General features: G+C 35.7%; 2 protein-coding genes across 4 annotated transcripts in view; one reads left to right on the top strand and one right to left on the bottom strand.

The window, feature by feature from the left end:
- Window positions 1-15349, bottom strand: part of LOC124141864 (synaptonemal complex protein 2-like) — a 50405-nt gene extending 35056 nt beyond the window's left edge. Inside the window, exons 1-9 of one of the 3 annotated variants that reach the window (XM_046510049.2) lie at window positions 14799-15349; window positions 12462-12565; window positions 11187-11327; window positions 8278-8364; window positions 7248-7272; window positions 5620-5705; window positions 4804-4892; window positions 4537-4571; window positions 3963-4102 (exon numbers count right to left, since the gene is read on the bottom strand). In XM_046510049.2, the coding sequence (XP_046366005.2) occupies window positions 3963-4102; window positions 4537-4571; window positions 4804-4892; window positions 5620-5705; window positions 7248-7272; window positions 8278-8364; window positions 11187-11327; window positions 12462-12557 (699 nt within the window). In that variant the 5' untranslated portion in view covers window positions 12558-12565; window positions 14799-15349. Of the gene's footprint in view, window positions 1-3962; window positions 4103-4536; window positions 4572-4803; window positions 4893-5619; window positions 5706-7247; window positions 7273-8277; window positions 8365-11186; window positions 11328-12461; window positions 12617-14798 lie in introns of all 3 variants that reach the window. The other 2 variants (XM_046510031.2, XM_046510040.2) reach the window with 2 other exon arrangements.
- LOC125382111 (sialidase-like) lies at window positions 292-3578 on the top strand. Its single transcript, XM_048400264.1, has 2 exons — window positions 292-828; window positions 2321-3578. The coding sequence occupies exon 2, from the start codon at window positions 2346-2348 to the stop codon at window positions 3135-3137; it is 792 nt and encodes a 263-aa protein (XP_048256221.1). The 5' UTR covers window positions 292-828; window positions 2321-2345; the 3' UTR covers window positions 3138-3578.
- Window positions 15350-15549: the final 200 nt, after the last annotated feature.

Below are 15549 nucleotides of genomic sequence, written 5' to 3' on the forward strand. Positions count from 1 at the left end.
TGTGCATTAAAGAAGTCCTTTTTCCTTTGTCATTCCTTGCTGTCTGTACAAAATTCTATGGATCCTACTTTGATGAAAACAGTCAGTGCAAAAAACTGTTCAGTCCACCAGCCCAAACTTGGCTCTTGCCATCATGTTTCATACATTTTAGTGTTATAACATGGTCTATTATTAGCTAAGCTTACAAAACTGATCTGAATTTTACTGGACTTGTCCTTCTGACTAGTGGCTAAAGTTCCAGCCTCATAAAATGGTCACTATTTATTGTAATCATGTCCTTGTCATTTTATATATGAGTCATTTCCAAAATTTGTGAGATTTTTTGTTATATGTTAGTATCTCATTGATTATGTTATTCTAAAAATGTGTTTTAATCTTAATTTTTATCTTATATATGTCTGCACATACTACTATATACAAAATAGCTATATATTATAGTTAAGCTAAAAAAAATGACTTTGAAGGGTCAAATTTTGCCCATTTTAGCTTGTCACAAGCCTGATGGCCCAACTTCATGATATTCAATTTTAATCCCAAATAAGTTTTTGTCAGACATTTTTGCATATATCTATAAAGATGATCTTAGATTAAGTATAACAAATAATTTAAATATTTTTGAATGAAAAATATATGATTTTTTTCCGTTTTTATGCTTGTCACAAGGTTACATGTCACTACTGTTATCAGAACTAAATAGTTCGAATAAATGGCATCTTCCTAGCTGACTGCTTAAACTACTTCCTGTTCCAAAGCCTTGCTTTTTGGATGTCAACATTGCTGCACCTGTTTTTTGGAGACCGCAGAAATAAAAAAATTACAACACATAAGGTGAGTCGTTTTTCATATCTCATGTTTTGTTATGTCACTACTGTTACTGGGCTTGAAAGAAAACCTATGTCATATAATTGTTGTGTGCATATGTGTACTGATTTTCCATTTTGTGTATAGTTTGGGAAGCATGTGTCTTTTGATCCTAAGGGACCAACAATTATTTTAGAAATGAAAGTTAAGTGATTTGTCACTAATGTTACGGTCACTACTGTTACAATGTCATTTGTGTTATAATGTAACAGTGGGGACAGACATTGTAACATTTGGGACATATCGTCAGTTGAACTAGTATTCTGTAGGAAAATAGGAAAGAATAATTCATGGCTGTTTGTACAGATAATTATCATAATGAATACAATGATTTTGCTTGAAAGTTCTGAAAAATGCACACATGCATGGCCAGAAAACAGACAATACGGCAAGTATATGTAACAGTAGTGACGAAGGATGGTAACAGTTGTGACTGAAATGGATTGCAATACAGATTCTGCTTTACTTACATATCAATTCAAACTAATATATGTTGTTTCAATTAAGTTTTATGAATTTATTTTCAAAATTACCAAATTTACATCTGTGATTGCAACAGTAATGAGTATTTTAAATACTTGTAACAGTAGGGACACTTAATTGTAACAGTAGTGACGAGATTTAGAGATTGTAACAAACTTTGACAAAAGTGCATTGATAAAAGTGTTAGCTAATTTTCATAGCTGTTTTGAAACAATAATATATGTAAGCTTGACATTGCTTGACAGATTTGTTTGAACTGATTGACATAATTGTTCTAATTTCATACATTTTAGTTGCTTTGTAACAGTGGGGACACAAAATGTAACAGTAGTGACAACTGATTTAATGTTGTAAGAAAATGATTTTGGAGATTAAGTTTTACAGTTGCAGAGAATTACTTTCAAAGTGCATTACTCATTAAAAACTGTTTCACAAAAACTGATACCGATTTCATTGAATTACCAACAGTTTTACTTGAAGTGCATATGTTGTAACAGTGGTGACACTGAATTGTAACAGTAGTGACTAGAGATTTTACAATTTGAAAGAATATGTTGTAACTTAGTGTTTCTTCATTTTAATACGTGTTTAAAACGTACCTCTTTAAGATTTAAAAAATTGACTTCAACTAAAATATTGGTAGACATTTTTTCTCCAATATTATGAGTTAAGTGGTTCTGTAACAGTAGTGACAAAGGGTTATAAGGGTTTTGACCAACTGGTTACAAATAGGTTTATGTTTTGAGTAGTGACAATGGGTACTGTAAGATTAGTAATAAGGCATCTTGAAATCCAATATATTCCGTTTGACGTCTTTGAATATTGTTTATGTTTTCCTTGTAATATTTCAGAAGACTCTGATGGCTTTGATGTAATTGTCAACATAGTTTCTCCATTCAGCTAACACATGTAGTGACTAGGGTTGTAAAATTTTCTTTAAATGTTATGTTTTCAATCATATATTTGGCTTTTTCAGTGCAAAGAATCAAAGATGGGTATGAATGCGGTGGAAAGCCAAAGGCATTACAGGCAAAAGGAGAGATGGCACTCCAGAAGCATATTCATCTCTGGACAGTTTTGCACCTATGACACCAGTGATTAGAGACAATTTGGAAACACCTATGACACCAGTGAATCCTGGTCAATCCATGATGCGGGATGTTCAAGAGACATCTTCACCCCTGGACAGTTTTCAAACACCTATGACACCAGTGAATTCCAACAAATCCATGACGCAGGATGTTCAAGAGACATCTTCACCTCTGGACAGTATGGAAACACTTATGGCACAAGTGAATCCTGGTCAATCCATGATGCAGGATGTTCAAGAGAGATCTTCACCCCTGGACAGTTTGGAAACACCTATGACACCAGTGAATCCTTGTCAATCCATGATGCAGGATGTTCAAGAGACATCTTCACCCCTGGACAGTTTTCAAACACCTATGACACCAGTTAATTCCAACAAATCCATGATGCAGGATGTTCAAGAGACATCTTCACCCCTGGACAGTTTGGAAACACCTATGACACAAGTGAATCCTTGTCAATCCATGATGCAGGATGTTGAAGAGAGATCTTCACCCCTGGACAGTTTTCAAACACCTATGACACAAGTGAATCCTTGTCAATCCATGATGCAGGATGTTAAAGAGAGATCTTCACCCCTGGACAGTTTTCAAACACCTATGACACAAGTGAATCCTTGTCAATCCATGATGCAGGATGTTGAAGAGAGATCTTCAGCTCTGGGTGAAGGGGAAGATGGAAAGTCCCATGTTAATAATGTTTAAGTTTTTTTTGTGAGTTACCCATGTCTCAACATTCTTCTACAACAACGTTTGTTTTGAAAATGTTTTTTGTCTTAAAACCGACAGGTAAACCAGTGAGACAGGTTTTTTCATTCAAATTAAAGCTTATTCAGTTGATATGATGTGTTTGTGTTTGATAACATTGTTTGTTGCATTGAAAGATGGAATGTGGAAGTCATATAAAATTTCCTCTTTCAGCAAAAAGTCACTACTGTTATGCTTGTCACTACTGTTACATGTAATGTCACTACTGTTATCGGCCTAAATTATAGAAAATAATTATTATTGTCCTTTTGTTTTTTGTTTTATCTGTTATTATCTAATAAATAAGCATGTAACTGTATGTTCTGAAAGAAATCTGCCAGAACAAACAATGTTTTAGTACAAGAAGACTTGTGTCATAACTTAAAATTTTATCAAAATGTAAACTGACAAATCAAAGCTTACCATATTTTTTCATATTTTCTTCAATTTGGTTTGTTTTGACTTTTCTGTGTACAACTCTTCGCAGATAATGATATTATCACTAAAAAGCCCAGTTCAAATAACAATTTTTCAAAAAATCCTTACTTTACAACATGTAACAGTAGTGACTTGTAATTTGCATATTTCGTTTTTAAAAGTCTACAAAAGCAATATTAGGATTCATTAAGGTTGCAAACTCTCTACCTTAACTCTAAAACATGTTGTTTTGGTATTAATGAACCAAAATCAAGGAAAAGAAATATTTGTTTTTTGAAATTCAGAGGCACCAAAAATCTCACAAATTTTGAAAATGACTCATTATATGTAGCATGTAATACTCACTGTTTCAAAATTGGCATCACGAATATCCAAGAAACTATCCAAAAAGCACCTCTGTATGAACTTCAATGCATACTGAGCTCTCACTTTTCGGGGCACAAGACGAAAAACGCACTCTAACAATCCAATTTGAAATTCATAGTCTACAAAGAAAGCAGAGAAAAGAATGTCAACACAGCTGAATTTCTTTTGTTAATTTTACGTAATGTGACAAATTATTCATTTTTCAGTTGGACTCTTCTTCAAGATCCTACCCAGGTAATAATATATAGCTTTCAAGCTACCTATATAAAAAGCCTTGCAAAATATACCAAAAATGCTCTGCAAAAGGAAAAATGGACCTATTTTTTTTTTGAGACAATATGTAATTATTGGTATTGATTGATGAAAAAGGTCTGTCTGTCTTAAATGGGAGCTATCAATAAACGAATAATTTTATTTATTATCTTGTAACTAAAACAAGAGTCATCATAGATAATATATTCCCCAAATACCCTGTTTGTTTCTGAGAGGCCCCTCTTAATTTCTAACACTGTTAAACATGTTGTATGTAAAGTAGATAAAAAGTAAGCCATACCTCCAACTGTTACGATAAGCTGAAATAAACGCTGTCTGAAAAACAAACAAGAGACTTTAGTTTAGTCTGATTTCATCCCCAAATGATGACATACAAAGGTAAGCTTTATACATAAATTGGACAGGCTTATTTTAACAATATCTGTACTGACAGCAACTAGTAAACTGTCACTTTGTAATACAAAATTATCACAGTAGGGGAAATAAACTGTGAAGGTAATATCGTCTTGTAACCACACTGACTGTTCATTTTATTCACTCAGCTCACAATTTCTCAATTATTTCCATCTTCTTCAACAAAATTTCCTTTATTGCAAAAGGACAGGTCTCAAGAATGATGTTCAGTGATCTACTGATCTGAAAGGAAATAAACTGTGTTAAGATAAAGTCTTCACGATGTAAAAGAATGACTGCTCTCACATATATGTATTGAAATTTGAATATGTATGACAGTGACACATCAATCTATAACATGATTAAACATGTCTAACATATCTATTTCTTCAATCTTGAAAATCATGACTCTACAATGTCACATTTTCACACACGAAATTAAGCACAGTAATAAGGAAATAACATATGTTAGTTGCAAAACATTCGAGTACAAGTTTGTGGCAGACCCTGGCAGAATCAACTGTCCATGACAGTAATCATTTTACTTCAAAGATTCCAGTGATATTGCTAGAGACAAATGGCATTAGGACATTCCACTATACCATTACCAAATTTGAAAAAAAATAATGTTTAGGGCATTTTGGATGACAATCAGTCAGTCCTGGTAAATATACTCTGAAACCCTGCTGTTACCCCCAATCAAATAAATTAAAAATGGTACTTTTTGATAAACAGATTCTGTCATTAAAAGTGGTTGATAGCAATGTTATAATATTTCGGCAGTGGTTGATAGTTCTGTTTGGGAACTCCAGATAGGTTCCAGAATAGCAGCATAAGCTTAAGGCACATGTTAAGCACTTGTCTGATATGCAAACAAAGTTTCTGTTATTGAATGGTTAATTCTGGAGGCAAGGCGTAGCCTGTTTCAATATTCCTTGCGAACTACATTTGGGTGGGTAATTCAACATACCTCTGTTTTCTGAGATAAGGAACAGAAGTCTCCTAAAAGAAGATCCAAATATGGTCCACAGACAGATTTTAGCATATAGGCTTGCCCTGAAAATGTTAAAAAATGAATGAAATAGATAGTACATTCTACTGCTTATTCATAATTTAGGGCAGTTGGTAGCTAGTATACTGCTGACTTTTCTACACCCATAGATGGCAAACTGACTGTACTGTATAGGGTAGGATATAACCACTAGCTAGGATATAACCACTAGCCTTGACAAAATTGCAAAGAATTGTGGCCAGAATCCCATGATCATGAGTTTACTTCTTAGATACTCCATCATTGTCATTTTTGGTTGATCAGCACCATAACTCTGATATAACATTTCTATCAAGGGATACCCTAAATATTTCATTTATAACATTAGGTTTATGACATGGACTTCTTGACTTTGTGCCTCAATTTCAAACCCTGTACACTTATGTATAGACTGAAATTTGTTCCAAGTAAGCCTGGTGTTTCCAGCCTACTGCAGGGTACTTCACACTTTTATGCCTTTGATTGATTCCCAGTAACCTTGTAGCCCTATATCAGTACCGGTACAGCATCCATGCTTGGTTTGTTATATCCGACAGTTCATTATAAGCGTGTTTGTTATAAACGTAGATTACTGTAGATGAGTTTGTGGGGTAGTATAATTAGTTTGTTGCTTCAGTGTATGAAATTAAGGAGCAGTCCCTGCTGTATTCTGCAATTCCTCTGTCGTGGAATATTTTGCAGAAATGCCCACTTGTTGCAGAAATGTACCTATCAACCAGAAAATCACATTCATCTGTTGCAGAATTATCAAATACACTGCAGAATTTTAACATGTTGGTCAAAAGCTGGTTTCAAATGTGTAAACAGATATTTATTTCCTTTAGAAGTAAAGTGGACCTTTGTATTATTGTTACTGAAAGTTAAATAAGATATTCTTTTAAATAAGATATTCTAGCCGTGGATAAGTTTATCATAAAAGTGCCTACCACAAGGTGCAGAACTATGAAATTAGAGAAAATTAAGCTTAAAAGTTTGCGGAATTGTGTGCAGAATTATTAAGATTTGGTTGTAGAATTTATAAATGTTGACCACAGACTTTTGATTTTTTTTGCCTGCAAAATACAGGTGGGACTGAAGGAGGGAGGGTCTTGGGGTCCTTGAAGTTTGCTGCTATAGTATCCTATAATCTTGGGACTCCCATAATCTGTTACTTTTCACATCAGGGTTATGACAAAGACCCCATCAACTAAATGCCTTATTTTTTAACACTGTTGCTTTATTCATTGTCAATAAAAATTCAATTTTTTGAAGCAAGACTTTGCTATTTTCTTAGAGTAATAGACTTATATCTTCAAACCTGCAAACAATCATCAATTCTTCACCAATTCCTAAAAGCACTACCTGATACCACAGCAAGAGAAATAAACTACAAACTATATTAGTTCTACACTTATACATCTTGTCAAAAACCTACTGACTCTACTACACCTTTACTTCGTTCTTAGTTACCTATCATATATTGCCTGGCCAGTCACTCCCCAAAACCAGTACACTCCCCTGAACATATATTCATTTTTATCCAAGCGTCCTCCTACATGCATACTCACCATTTGCTCCAGATTCAGAAATCAGCTGGAACACAGAAAGCGCATATTTAATGTAAACATATTACCAATTATGACTGCACAGTAATACTGGTATACTGTAGGGTTCGGACGATACACCAACTGCACAATCCAATATGTATCAATTCATGATACCTTGCTCATGATCCAATATGTACCACAATACTTGCATGTGGTCTTAATCTGTTGTCCATAAGCTATCTGACACACTGACAATTTATAGTTGGTTGTGTCAAGTGTGGATCAATAGGTGAAAATATTTACAATTTCACTACTAATTTCCACGACTAAAGTAGTTAGAAATGCTAGAAAAATGCTTATTGCACCTTAAAACAAGACAGAATGTCTCAAATACTGATACTTTTAAAATATCTAGTATCTACTGATCTACCTACCTGTTGTTTGAAGTATTTCAGTCACAAGAAGAAAAATTCCGAAGAAAACTGCAAGTCTAGGATTTGTTTAGAGTCCAATGAAGGAAGTCTGAGACGGACTATAGAAATATGCGCATATGACTGACTCTGTTATAATCATAATTTTGTTGTCTGTGCGAACTGCTTAAACTCGAAAGCGACTTTTCTCTCATGTAGTCATCTACCCTGTATCCATCATGACTATAAAAAGGCGGCAACTGACCATGCTGACTTAACATCGTAATATGTTCTTTAGTAGGCAAGAAATGATCTGCATTACAATCAGTGTCAATCGCTATCAAACACTTTAGCTCCTAATATATTGCAATCCAGGCATCTGTTTCACAAGATACTACAATACAATATTTTATGCCAATACACAGCCCCACAATCAAGGTCACTGAATTGTTTTCATGAATCTGTTTATGTACTCTTTTGTTAAAAAAGATCCATAGAAATCATATCATAAAAAAAAATAGTGTAAGCATGCATTTAGCAAATTAATTTCATTCATTACATCCACAGAATAAGTTCATTATTTTGCTTATCTCACTCTTTATAAGTTAATGTGAGTCAAAATGTAGACATACAATACGTACATTTACTGTGTCCAGTAATTCCTCGAGCAAAGGCGCTACACCTTCTAGGTTGGATACTTCACTGAAGACACCAATTGATTCCACCATCTGCAAGGAACAAAATAAAAATTGTCACCATAGTAGAAGTAACCTTTTATCAAGTAGCCATTGGAAGTAATTGTACATAGCAGTAGTTCAAAATACACTCTGCAAAACAAGAAATGAAAAAGTGATAAGATTGTAAATATCTGACAGACTGTTGCCAACATCCTTACAAAATTAAATACCACAAATAAATTGATCGATTTTTACATGGATTGGGATTGATTTGAGTGGAAAAATGAGGTTCTGCAGAAATTTGATGAAAAGATGGGAAAATTGCAAAAACGCAACCATGCAAGAGCCTGACCCAAAACACACCAACATGACATGCCCATGCAGCATCACTTGTTGGGCTATTAAAACATAGGCTTTTCATTTGCATGCCATCACAATCTTACAGCAAGTGAACAGCAAAAACATGCCACGACTGACAGAAGCCCAATGCAACAATACCATCGGCAGACTGCAAACAGGAGAATAATCTTCAGCAGTAGCCAGGTTTTTCCATGTGGTACCATGTACCATTACAAGACTGTGGAACCATTATCAGACACATGGGACATGGGACAACGTATCACTACTAGAGCACAGGACAGATTCATACGGCTACGTGAAACCCTGGCCACCTCTACAACTACGGCAATACCAGGTTTGTGTAGGATATCAGCCCAGATAGTGGGGAACTGTTAAGGTATTCATGCTAGATGACCAGTTCTAGGTGTCATTTTGATGGACCTGCATCATCAGCTGCAATGTCAATGGTGTCCAGGTCACAGAGTATGGCCACAACTGCGATGGCAACAAGTTTGGTTTAGTGCATCGCCATGCGGATGGTAGACGTCGTGTTTACAGGTGTCACGGGGAATGTTATGCATGAAGCTGCATGCAGGAAGTGAACAGATTTGGTGATAGTGTGATGATGTGGGAAGGCATCTCCTACACTTGTGCAAGTTCTGGGGAATGTAACAGCACAATGTTACACGGATTAGATTCTTCGGCCACACGTCCTGCAACATGTGAACGTCATTTTCCAACAAAGACAACGCCTGACCTCACATGGCAAGACCGACAACAGCCCTTTTCAGGAATCACAACATCCTGGTCCTACTATGGCCCTCAACGTCTCCAGATTTCAACCCCATCAACCATTTATGGGATGCACTGGATCAAAGACTGCAAGCACGTCAGCAACCACAGAACCTCTAACAGTTGACACAAGCACTGTAGGTAGAATGGTTGAATACGCCACAAAATTCAGGATCTCCTTGCTTCCATGGGATGATGATGCCAGTAAGTTTTGGACTAATGATGGCCATACAAACAAGAGTCATCAGAAAGATTACATATCCCCCCGGCAGCTGTCTGTAAAGTAACCACTAGTAAATGTGCAATTCTGTATGTAATGTGTCAAGAGTTGAATGTTCTTTAAGAAGCATACATTGTTTACCAACAAAAGATCAACCATGGTCGCATCCATATGAAATGAAAAGTAAAATGTGTGTTTCTGTGGGTTTTTTTTATGCAAACAAATGACAAATTGCAAGAAACAAGCGTATAGTCAACGAAGTCATCTATATCCCCCACCCATTTTAACACGTTATGGTCCCAAACCAGGTAACTGACCCAACATTTCTCTTAGCCCATGTCAAAATAGCTGCAATGGAAATTCTAAAATAAACATTTCTAAAACTCCTTAATATCAAATGGCACCTGTTCAGTATGTACTTTATATATGGACATGCAATGTTTGGCAAGGAAATATTTAACAGTTTATTTGTTATACTCCATAAGTGAACCCACCCTATATGAAAACTTAAATCCAACTTGTTGCCATGGAAACATAAAAAAAAAAAAATCCTAAATAGCAAAAGGCACCAGTTCAGTATGTGCCTGGTAGACATGCAAAGTTTTGTAAGAAAGTATTCAACAGTTTTTGAGTTACGCTCCGGAAACAAACACCACCCTTTTAGAACCTAAGTCCAACTTGTTGCCATGTAAACGTAAAAAATAAAAATTTCTAAAATTCCTAAACAGCAAAAGGCACCAGTTCAGCATGAGTCTGATAGACATGCAAAGTTTTGTAAGAAAGCTTTGAATGGGTTTTGAGTTATGCTCCGGAAACGAACTCTACCCTATAGAACCTAAGTCCAACTGGTTGCCATGGAAACGTAAAAAATAAATACAAATTTGTTTCCTAAATAGCAAAAGGCACCAGTTCAGTATGTGCCTGGTAGACATGCAAAGTTTTGTAAGAAAGTATTTAACGTTTTTTGAGTTAGGCTCCGGAAACGAACACCACCCTTATAGAACCTAAGTCCAACTTGTTACCATGGAAACATAAAAAAATAAAAAATTCTAAAATTCCTAAATAGCAAAAGGCACAACTTCAGTATGTGACTGATAGATATGCCAAGTTTCAATCAAATACACTGAATTATTTTCGAGTTCTGCTCCGGAAAAGGAAATGATTACGGACGGACAGACAGACTGGCTGATCGCTATATCCCCCCGCATTATATGCCGGGGGGATAAAAATTGAGAACAGATGACCTTAACCTTGAAAATCTACAGTTCCATGTGTGCCATATGGAACAGGGGTCGGGAACCAGGGTCAATGACAATGATGTGTGCCAATTTTGAACAATCAATTACCATCCACTGATTATTTATATGACATATAAAATATACATCTACAATAACTTTTGGGTTTCTTTATCATGTGTAGAGTATATATATATGAATACCGCCATTCAGAATCAGTAAAATCAATGAATATAATATTGCATCATTGTCCTTTCAGTGTATTTGTATGAATTCATTATATTTACCAAATTGGGAAGTCCTGCTTCCAAAAGCAAACAGAATGTTGCTTCATCCTCTCTGCACCTTTTGACCAGCTTATCAACTTTTGACAGGTATTGCTTCAGGCAGTTGATTCGGTTATAAACCGGCACAGATTGGGGATATATCTGATAATAAAAGAAAAAATCTTAAAACTCTAAAATACATAAAGCTAACTTTCACAGCATCTATGTAGACTGTATAACTAATCCTGTGCAACAAGGAGGATATCTTTTATATTGCATGTTGTTTGCAAATGGATAAGGTATGTAGATACATTTACTGTCAAATACTTGATATCCTGAACTTTTATTTAACAAATGGTTATTATGACAAGATTCTAGAGGAGAACACCAAAATGTCATTATGTACCAAAAGCTTTCAGTCAATTAACTATACTTTGAGTTCTTGCATATATTTTATCCTATCTTCAGGTTGGTTTTTCGTTGGTTTGTTGTTTTACGCCGCACTCAGCAATATTACAGCTATATGACGGCGGTCTGTAAATAATCGAGTCTGGACCAGAAAATCCATTGATTGATATCATGAGCATTGATCCACGCAATTGTGATCGATGACAACCAATTCAGCGAGCCTGATCACCCGGTCCTGTTAGTCGCCTCTTACGAAGCATAGTTGCCTTTTATGGCAAGCATGGGTTGCTGAAGACGTATTCTACCCCGGATCTTCACGGGTCTCTATCTTCAGGGGTAGGGGTGGATTTAACAACAAATTTTATGTAGCAAGTAGGGCTTCCTCTTTTTAGAAGTTACTGGCCCTTCTCCAAACCTACTGACCCACTTCTAAAAGATGGAGGCTGCAAAACGACCGAACATAAGGTCGTGTAGCAACTGACATGCCCTTCAAGATATATCTTTCACTGAGTTAACCATTCACACGGCCTCCCACATCTAAATATTTTCTCATTGAATTTACACAATTCGCGAGTTGTCCAATTAAAAAACTTAAATATATATGTAGAAGGAGAGAAATTTTGACTAGCTAGATGGGCCATTAACTTTACATTTCAGCAGGCCCTTTGTAAGTTTAACTGGCCATGGGCCAATGGGCAAGTGCTAAAATCAACCCCTGATCTTACAGGCGATCATAGTCTGATTTTCAAATAGCCCATCAGTAAATTGCCTGGAGCTACAGTCTAGTAGAGAAAAGCGTTTGCATGTACATGCATGTAAGTATGTCGTTGCATATTCATAGTATAGTTCAAAACACAATAATAATAATAATAAAAATATGTAAATTACCTTTGCAAAATTGATTTCCAAGGAGGCTGATTTACTGTTTTTGTGTCCATGGATAATGTCATCAAACCCTGCAAACAGCTTTGCTCCTTCATCCATGATAAGGCCTTCATGTAGAAGATGAGGTCAGGAATAAAGTCACTGGTAAGTTAATAGTACTGTGGAACAGTAATAGTCATTAGTGAGTAATGTTGAACAATAGAAGGTTACATCCAGTGATATTGTTTGAAATTAAGGATAAATACCATGGGGTTCTTGTCATTACCATGATTGCTAATATTAAGAAAGTTTTTTAACACAGCTCATAGTTATCCTTTAAAAGGAAACACTGAATGCACAGTATCCATAATGTTTAGAAAAAACTTCTGAGACATGACAACTCATAGGATTTATAACATATATCAAGTGATTTAACCTCATTTTAACCTGCACCAGTATCAGTGTACACTTAAGTTACAGGTTTATAATCTTGTATGAAATTCTCTCTCATCAAATAAAAAGTAATTCATGCTAAAGCTTGGTATTAGGATTCATCTCACATAGGCTTTGATGCGAAAAAGCTGCAAATGTTTTGAAGTAAAATCAGAAGTGTTTGAAGCATCTGTAAAATACCTACTTTGTACCATTCACTAGTTTCAGAGAGAAAAGTGATTGCTCATACATTCAAACTCTCAACTCATTACAGAAAACATGTTACCATAAAGGTTGGATAACTTATAACTTGAATCTGAAAGGTAACCCTGAATCATGCATTTTGTGTATGTGGTCACAATGCAGGCATAGGCAGTAGGCAGGTTGTACTTACTTTATTTTGGCATGAAATATTTCTTTGAAATATCAGGGACTTAGACTACTTTCAAATTGGAGGAGATTTTAAAATTCAGTTTGTAAGAATTAATGTTTCTTTATGACAATCTGAATCATAACTTTGTTACCACTGTCAGACTGAAAAAAACTTGGATAAAAAAATCAGTCAAATGAGATCCTGCAGTTGGTGGACAAAAAGCATTTCAACTACATCTGAGCAGCATGTTTACCTGGGCAAGAAATATTGCAACTTAACACAAATGGTACAGTACTACTCATTCTTATTCATTTCCTTTTCCCAAGATCCTACTGTTTACAACAGTTGCAAATGGACTTTACCATGATTTTTTACCAGCCAACAAAGACAAAAAGAAACAATTTGAAATGAATTATCCCATTTTTTAAGGAATATGAATCAGGCAAACCAATGCCTCAAGCAGAATAAATATTGGTTGGTTTTGTAAATAATTTCATACATTTCAGAAACGGTATTTCCTTTGCCAATTCTTATCAGTTCACACATATACCGTAGCTTTAAGTTACACAAGCGCCAGGTTAGTAGGGGGCCCATATGGTAATGCCGATGACTGGAAGGGGACTAGCTGCTGTGACACTGCATGAAGTGTAACAACATCAAAAGGTTTCACCTTTCCCCGTTTTAGTTTTGATATTTTAGGAACAGAATCTATTTGAGATTTTTGTTTATGATTTTGGAAGGAATAAATAATCGTATCAAGGAAACTAGCTGTAATTAAGTGTGTGCGTTAGTTGAATGCAGCAACGTTGAATAACCGGAATGAGGCATGTTATGTCTAACTCTGAAATGATATTGCCTCAGTGTGACCCAATATATTTTCTTTTAAATGATATTAAGAAATATTTAACCTTTAACCTCAGTTAATTTTGATACATCTCATTAGTCGTCGCATTAGCTGTGATCTAAGTTTGTGACACATTATTTTACGTGCAATACATAAAAGGCCATTTTGAATAATAAATCATTACGTTTACGATTCACCAGCAACTTCTTTGTGTTAATTATGACTGAATTCATTTCTAACATATCTGTTTAAGAAAAAAAACGCACCAGTGAAAACCTATCATGATTAACAAATGGTTTGCACATTCGCTCTAGACTAGGCCCAAACTAATCCCATTGATCAATTCGAGTCCTTCCTTTGAAAAAACCCTCGGAAAACTAAGCTAATATAAGACTAAAATGAATTTAATTGACCATAAATAGTTCTTACGTTATAAGATAATGGAATCGAAAAGCAACCACAAAAATTCAATATACTTCAAAGACTCAAAACATCGACATGCCACCGGCACTTTACACCACGTGTTCCTTGCGAAATCAAAACAAAACAACCCCCGACACATGTCCCGACTGCATTATCCGGCTGATTACGGTCCAATGAAAGGCTGTGAATACCCAAATGTAGCAATGACGTCGCACTACATGGTATCGATGTAATTTTTTACCACATTTTTTACAATTCTGCGAACACTTTGAGCATAAAGTTCATTTACCTTAATTAAATTTGGTCCATTTTGACCACACACATCTGTCTATTCGCCAGCAGACGACAGGATAACATCTCACCTTTGACCTCACGTGAGAAACTACGTCATATGGCGCGAAGGAACATGTGCTCGTTGTCAACAATCAACAAACGTACTTGGAGAAAGCGTGGGGCTAGGAAATATACTGCCGCCTCGCTTGTGCAATTTTCAGAGGCAGGTGTTCTGCCGTTCATTCTATCAACAATGGACTCACAATTTATTTTAAGTCAAAGATACACATTGTTTATATTAAAATTAATACTTTTTTCCAAGCTCTTAACCATGAATTGACTACTTCTATGACGTATAACATCAGGACACACCCTCCGCCTCGCGATCCCGTTAGCTTCGCTCTCGCGCATCGTAGGGGTCTGATATTTGGCTCATATTCGCATAAGAGATTTTTTCGAATTTTTTTCTCATTACATTTAAATTTCGGTAGTTTACACATTCTATTAATGTACTTTTTAGGTCAGAATCGACTTAAAAACTCCCATTTTATATCGAAATTGAGCAAGTTTTGCGCCGAAACCCGTTTCAAAATGGACGCGCTGCGCTATTGTTGGCTGCTTTCCAGCGCCATCTAGCGACAACAATGGGCAAACTATGCCGGGAATGGGTGGGTAACTCTCATGCCTTCACCTCACTGGGGGAGGGGTCCAGAAAGTTAGAAAGTTTGTAAAAGCGTCGCACATATGTCCAAGTCCCAGAAAGGGAT

The sequence above is a fragment of the Haliotis rufescens genome, unplaced genomic scaffold, assembly GCF_023055435.1.
Source record: "Haliotis rufescens isolate VD_foot unplaced genomic scaffold, xgHalRufe1.0.p SCAF_2, whole genome shotgun sequence".
In the NCBI taxonomy this organism is placed as follows: domain Eukaryota; kingdom Metazoa; phylum Mollusca; class Gastropoda; order Lepetellida; family Haliotidae; genus Haliotis; species Haliotis rufescens.